Raw genomic sequence first — 7,731 nt, forward strand, 5'->3', positions numbered from 1 at the left:
AGACTGAATTGACAATAAGGAGAAAATGTTCACCCTAGTTTTTTTTATCCTTTGATTTTTTTATTACTATTTTTTTTTCGAATTGATCCTTTCACTTTAAGTTTTTTAAGTTTTGATGAGATTGAATTTGATGGTTTGTTTCAGTTAAGTAATTATAAAGATCTTGCAATGAAAAAAAAAAAGGTTGTTTAAAACAATTGAGATTGGATTTGATGGTTTTTTTTTCCATTAACTAGGTATAAAAAACTAGTAATGAAAAACTAGTTAATGTTTCAATTGACAAAATGAAATTTAGTTTCATTAGTTTAAAACAATTAAAACTTTGAAAATCAAAATTGAAATCAAAACAAATGTTCAACCCTATTTTTTGCAAAGTGAGGGACTAAATTGAACAAGCAGAGTAAAAATAAATGGCATGTGTAATGCATATCTTAGGGTGTAAAGGGGGACGTTGCATTATGGGAGATTGGGAGTGTTTATGATGGCCGCTAATCTCCGAAGGCTACCTTTATGGGCGGCGCTAGAATCATCTCGGAGGGGTCTTTATTAAGCGATGACAAGTGTTGGGGAAGAAAAACAGTGTCGCTTCAGCCAACCACTATACTTTCATTTCTTTTCCTCTCTCTTTTATATATCCTCTTCTCAATTTTTTCACCTTACTTCGTCAAAAATACCAGAGTGTATTGTCAAATTTTTCTTATATTAAATTTAATTTTCATTATTTTGATTTTGATTTTTTTAATTTCATGATTTTTTTTACTTGTTTTCTATAGAATGATTCTGTTTTTATAAATTAGATCACAGGTTTGGAAGGCTAGTCTATGTTGACTCAAATTTTTCTGGGTTTTTTTCTATTTTTTTAATTTTAATTTTTAATGTTTAGTTAATTAAAAATTAAGTTATATATAGTTTTATTAACTTTTAAAAAATTACCTTTATCTTAATAATTAATATTTTTAATTATTGTTAAACTAAATTATAACCTTATTTTTTAATTTAAGATGATATCTGGTTATTTTACGCACATCTTAATTTATTTTTTTACTCGTTATACACCTGGCTGTCAGAGATTCCTATGAATATATATTTATGAATTTTTTAAACTAAGAACTTTATGTGAACTACTTTTCTGAGGAACAAAATGACCGCACTGAGCCTTCTATGTGAACTACTTTTCTAAGGAACAAAATGACCGCACTGAGACTTCTGCCACCAGCAGAGGCGGAGTTTTCTTGCTTCTGTCATCTGACCAGTGAACTGATGTGACAATACAGGGTTAGAATATTTCAGCGTTTGGACCGCGTATGTCCCAAGTGTGACTCAAGAAGTATTTTATTTTCCTATAAAATACAAGTTAAGCATCTCCTCTTCCTCCATTTCACAATAGACTTGAAACCTAAGAGAGTATTTCACCGAAATTAACTGCCTTTGGTTTCTGTTGCTGTTGAGAATGAAGGTAAGTATTTTCCCCTTCAGAACTTGTCACACTGTTTACTGCTTAATTTATGTGAGATTCATTTTCCTTAAACTCAGAGAATAAGAAGTGCAAGCTTTTACTATATGTGATTAACTAACATTCACGTAAGTGGGAATGTTTGTTGTTCAAAGGTGCAGCAAAAAATAGTTATGGAGGTACCAATGAACTCCAGCAAACACAGAACGAAGGCTATGAAGATTGCGGCGGTCGCAGACGGTATTTAGCGTTCCTTAATTTCCGAATGAACATGTTTTGCTTTCCCAGAACTGTACGATGATCGATCAGGAGACTTACCATGTTAGAGAAATACTGAGACTGAGCTCCGCAAATTGCAAGGAATAAATACATTTTGGTTCATTTAGTAATCTTTTTTAGTAGGTGTGGTCGTTTCATGCAACTAATATTGTACAAACTCTTCATTTTCTTTTTTTTTCTTTGTTAATGTTTTCCCTTCATGCACGCGTCATATAAACTTTTCTAAATGTTTACTTTGGAACAGTAACATGTTATGAAATCTTACAGAGGTTCTGATACGGAGTTTATTATGTCGGACAGGTGTGAATTCTGTGGCAATAGAAGGGACAGACAAAGTTGTGGTGATTGGGGAAGTTGATTCGGTTAAGCTGGCCCATGCCCTGAAGAAAAAATTTGGGCATGTTATGATAGTGAGTGTCAAAGAAGAGAAGAAAGAAGAGAAGAAAACGGAAGAGAAAGACGTGCTGTATTGGCCAAACAATTACTTTCATCACTATCCTCCACCTATGGTGTGCGGAGACATTTACTCTCCATCCCAGCCTCCTACTTGTTCCATCCTTTGAGATATATCTGCATAAATTTCCTTGTTATTTATGAGATATCAAAGATATATGTTCTTGTTTACAAGAGTTTAAAACCTGTGATTTGCGAATTCTATACATAGTTATGCTCCAGCTAGTGTGCATGCAGTACTCAGCTTACAGCTTCAGTATCGTAATATTAATGGAGTTGGATATCATTCACAGAAAAGAGTTTATTTCATTGTCTTAGAACCATCATTTTGATTAATTGGACAATACAAGGGATTTAAAACCACTTTATGTTTATAGATTAGCCATTTTAATTTTTAAATGTTAATGTCGAGATTCACTTCAACATTAAACTAATTACCACTTATACATATAATATAATTAAGATGGATTCATATAATTCTATTAATTAATCTAGGTTTTTATATCAGAGATGATATCCATCCTAGCACTTAAAAGCTGCATTTGTTTTCCAGAAATCACTTTCCTTGAAATTACTTTTCAAATTTTTCTCTGTTTATTTACCATTAGAAAAGTTGGTCAATAGAAAACACTTTTCAGTCAAATGAAAATTTGGCTTGGTTTTCAGGAAAGTTTTTTCCTTTTATTTTGTGTCGAAAACACTTTTTAAAAGTTGTGAAAAATTTAGAAATGTCATATTATTTCCTAATTATATCAAATTTGATTCTCAAACTTTTGATTGCTATATATATATTGTTTTGAATATTTATTTTTCAATTTTATCTCTTAAAATTTAATTTTTATATTAACTTTGGTCCTTATTTTTATAATTGTTATTTGCTTTTCCCTTATTATTTTTTAATTGAAATTTTTTATCTATCAATTTGATCCTCATTTTTTTTTATTGTTACTTATTTTATTTGAAATAATTTATGAAATGTTAATTATTATTATTTTAATTTCTTCATCTTTCAATTTTTTTATTTTTTAAATTTGATCTCTATTATTTTTATTATTATTTATTTTATTTGAGATAATTTATAAAATTATATTTTTTTTTCAATTTCATTCTCATTCAACTTTTTAATTTGTAAGATTTGTTCCTCATTATTTTAATAAACTTAAAAAAAATAAAACATTAATAAGTTATTTTCCAACTTATTTTTCATCACATAACCAAATACTGGAAAGTACTTTTAAATTTATTTTTTTATTATACTACTAAAAATTAAAATATAATTTATTTTCTAAAAAAAACTACTTCCTATAAAACAAACAAAGCTTCTAATATAAAAATGGCTACTGTTGATGCTTCCAAACGGAAGCTAGGCAACTTCGTAGTAAACGGTGAAGTGGATTGGTATTGACGAGGGAGGGAGGATCTACTGGTGTTGTTGCTTTCTTTCCTATTTTCTTTTATCTATTTGTATCAGATAATTCATATAGAGGTGCAAGATTTTTCTCAATTATAATTATCGACAAAATTTCCATCGGTGCTTTTAATTAAATACTACCGATAGAAAATCCATCACCTATCTTTTTCCACCATTAACACATAGATTACCCTTTTTGATGTAATATTGTTGATGGATATTTTCTGAAAAAAATGAAATAATTATCCACTGGGTATTTTCATACATGATTTATTTTGAAGAATATTATTGAAATAATGTCTAATAGAAAAGGGCTGGAAGAAGGTTATGTCGGAAATTAGCTATAGTTTCTGATAGTGGGATAATTTGTTTTTATTTTTCTGAAAATTTATTTATTTTAAAAAAAATTGTGTATTATCTGAATCATTTGTTTGGTTTTCTTAAAATAAATAATCTTTTTTCTTAATTTTCAGAAATTGAACTTCTTGTTAACGAATAATAAAACTATACCATCAAAACATTTAAAATATCTAGTTATATAAATAAAAAGTAATTTTGGATATAATGGAGGTCTATGTAAAACATTAATTATTCACCATATCTTTAATGTTTGCCCGCAAAAAAAAAAAAAAAAAATCCAAGACAAATTCCTTGCAAGCAAGCAGGGTAAGATTATACCATCAAAATGTTTATTTTTCGAGTCTTGCACCAGCAAGCTCCCATGGTGTTAGTCAACAATTTCCTAGCGGTCATGGATGTAGAAGAGCAAATTAAATCTATATATTAAAGACTCAACAAGTAATAAATGACAAAAGAGCTAGACATTTTCGACCGTCGACTTGCGAATTGGAAATTTCAGAGCAACAAAGCTAGTAGAGGACAAACCAACACTAGGTGAACTATACAATCAAGATCATGTTGGACCCAAAAGACAAGTTTTAGAGACTTTAATTACATCCCATTGACTACGAAAAACAATTATGCCCAAACAGCTGCTTTCTTTCATGCTTTTGATAGAAAATATGTTGAATGGGTCTTCTTCAGTTGGCGCGACGGGAACGTGGCTTTTGTTTTTTCTTCCCTCTTGTATTTTTATTCTATTTGTTACCCGCACTACACTGCAGTCCAAGCATTTTATTTTTCAACTTAAAAAATATTAAGAATTATTGATTCAAATAATAATTTAAATAATTCAAAAAATATAACAAAAATATAAAAAACACTCACTGTACTTGTGTGGCCCGATGAGTTGAAGGGTCATCTTCATCTTTAGCATGCATGACAGCACTATATTGTTCCTACACCAAAAAAAAACAAATTAGAGATATTAATAAAAAAATATTAATTCAAACAATATACAAAAGATTTCAAAGTCTACTTATAATAAACGTCTAAGTTCATTTATCGACAAACAATTATATTTTTTTTCGTCAATCTTCTTTTCGTATATGTGTTTTCGTATACAACTTCATCGGAGTAGACTCATATTCAAGTTATGTAGACTGCAAAATAAATCAATATTTAAACCTTATCACAAATAATAATTATTATTTTAAAAAAAAAACTTAAAAAGTAAAATAGTTTCTTACTAGACACTTCGCATAGCTAGCTGTGAAAGGAAGTAACCCGCTAGTATTCTTGCTATAAAACTAAACTAGTTTATATTTATAGATTAGCTATTTTAATTTTTAAATGTTTTGAGATTCACTCATATTCTATTAATTAATCTAGGTTATCAGAGATGATATCCATCCTAGCACTTATATATCCAGTGAGATGTTTCTTTCCTTTTTTCTTTTATATATTTGTATCAGATAATTCATATAGAAGAGCAAGATTTTTCTCAATGTATAATTTATCAACAAAATTTCCATCGGTGCTTGCTTTTAAATACTACCGATAGAAAATCCATCATCTATCTTTTAACACCATTAACACATAGATTACCCTTTTTGATATAATATTGTCGATAGATATTTTTTGAAAAAAAATATGAAATAATCAGCCACTGGATACTTTTCATTCATGATTTTTTTAAGAATATTATTAAAATAATGTCTAATAGAAAAATGCTGGAAGAAGGTTATATCAGAAATTAGGTAGTTTCTGATAGTGATAGTGGGATATTTTTTTTTATTTTTCTGAATTTGTTTTTTAAAAAATGTGTTTTACCTGAATCACTTGTTTGGTTTTCTTAAAACTTATAATTGTTTTTTAATTTTTAGAAATTGAAAATGTTAGGGTAAAATTTTTTTCAAGTCTCGAGTCATTGATTCAAGTAGTAATTTAAGAAATACAAAAAAAAAATACAATAACCATAAACAAGTTGACAAAAACACAACAATGAAAATATGGTAAAAAGAACATACTTGAGTCTATTCGGATTATCAAATAACTTAATGCTAACCTAATAGAAGCCAAACTGTAAAAAATAATAAAGCAAAACTCCAAAAAACAAGAAGAAAACTCGAGCTTAAAAAAAAAACAAGCAAATTCGGGTGCACCTCTTAAACCTGGTCTAATCTTTAAAACATACATCTTGTGAAATCCTGGACCTGAGTTCAATCAAGAAGTTTAACTCTAAAAACATTTAATTTTAAATGATGAAATCGTAGAGAAATATCAATAAAAAAACTTACAAAAGATAAAAAAGCAACAAAAACAATAAAAATAAAATTTGATAGAAAAAAAACTCAAGGAGGATAAAATTTGTAAAAATAAAAAATGATTCCAAACAAAATAAATAGCAACTAAAAAAATAGGGATCAAATTTGAAAGATAAAAAAATCATAATGTAGCAAAATTAAAAAACATTTGTAATCTGATAGATTATTTAGGAGTGAAACTAAAAACATTTTTAATTTGATAGATTGTTTATATAGATATTAAAAATTATTAGGGGGGTGAAATTGATTTTTTTTTAATTTAATAGATTATTTATATATTTAAAAATGATAGGGGTGAAATTGAAAAAAAATATATAATTTGATAGATTATTTATAGGTTAAAAAATGATAGGGGGTGAAATCGTAAAATATTTGGTATTTAACCTGGTAAGATAAGAATCTTCTTAGCGAGGAGAATTTTTCTTAAAATTTAGACAGATTTTTTTAGGCTTTTTATAATGGCTAAGTTTTAACCTAATGAGATTATAAGGATCTCCTTATGGATGATGATTTTTCTCGAATCTTAGGTAGACTAATGAATAGAAACACAACTCACAGGACAACATTTAACAATTTTACCGATGAAATTTTTTCGTCAGCGTGAAATTCCATTTCGTCTGTGAAACTTTTACCTATTAATTTACCAACGGAATGCATTCATTGATATACTGTTCATTGATAATTCCATCATCTGTCACTAATTAGGTCAGTAAAAAAAAACCAATGGTTTTACAGACAGAAAATGCGCGCAAAAAAAAATACTTGCTGGAAATATACCGACAAAATTATTCTGTTGGCATATGTCCGTTGGTGATTGTGGTATATGTAGTAAATGTTTTTCAACTCTTTGGAAAATACAGATGGATTTAGTCCGTCGATATTTTCATCGGTAAATCACTAATGGAATTAGTTCGTCGATGATTGTGGCATATGCAGTAAATGTTTTCCAACTCTCTGGAAAATACCAACAGATTGAGGTCATCGGTAACACCGTCTATAATATTCAAAAAATATTTTTAAAAATAAAATTGTATAGAATAATTAATATAAAATTGTATAGAATAATAAAAAAAATAATTAAACAAATAAAATTGTATAAAATTGAAATATGTAAAAATAAAATTCAATAATATAAAATCCAAATATTCATTACAATTTTATTTGTACAAATAAGAATTAAACTAGAACTATGACGTCGTTGGAGGAGGAGGAGGAGGAGGAGGAGGTTGGTCGATCCTGGGACCATACGATTAAAAAGGGGGCGCGCATGTACCAACCATATGTGATCTCATGTCCATGACCATTTAGTGGAGTTGTTCATAATCTACCGAGAGTCGTTCATATGTTTCGGTGAGATGAACTGTGTGTTGTTGTAAGGCCATAAACTCCTAAGATTGGGTGCTTGATACCGATTGGGAGCTACCAACAGTTGAGACACTATGAGTCGCTCGCAAGTTCTCGGTCGTGGT

At 28.6% G+C, this 7,731-nt stretch overlaps 1 protein-coding gene across 2 annotated transcripts; it reads left to right on the forward strand.

The window, feature by feature from the left end:
* The first annotated feature begins 1,305 nt into the window (after positions 1 to 1,305).
* Positions 1,306 to 2,482, forward strand: LOC133703961 (heavy metal-associated isoprenylated plant protein 41-like). Of its 2 annotated transcripts, none has more exons than XM_062128713.1 (3): positions 1,306 to 1,456; positions 1,609 to 1,693; positions 2,033 to 2,482. In XM_062128713.1, exons 1-3 carry the CDS (start codon positions 1,451 to 1,453, stop codon positions 2,293 to 2,295), a joined length of 354 nt encoding a protein of 117 aa, XP_061984697.1. In that variant the 5' UTR covers positions 1,306 to 1,450; the 3' UTR covers positions 2,296 to 2,482. The 2 variants fall into 2 exon arrangements, with proteins under 2 accessions (XP_061984697.1, XP_061984706.1); XM_062128722.1 differs by having other exon boundaries at positions 1,336 to 1,456; positions 1,615 to 1,693.
* The last annotated feature ends 5,249 nt before the right edge of the window (positions 2,483 to 7,731 follow it).

This window comes from Populus nigra, chromosome 1 (genome assembly GCF_951802175.1).
Source record: "Populus nigra chromosome 1, ddPopNigr1.1, whole genome shotgun sequence".
Taxonomy (NCBI): domain Eukaryota; kingdom Viridiplantae; phylum Streptophyta; class Magnoliopsida; order Malpighiales; family Salicaceae; genus Populus; species Populus nigra.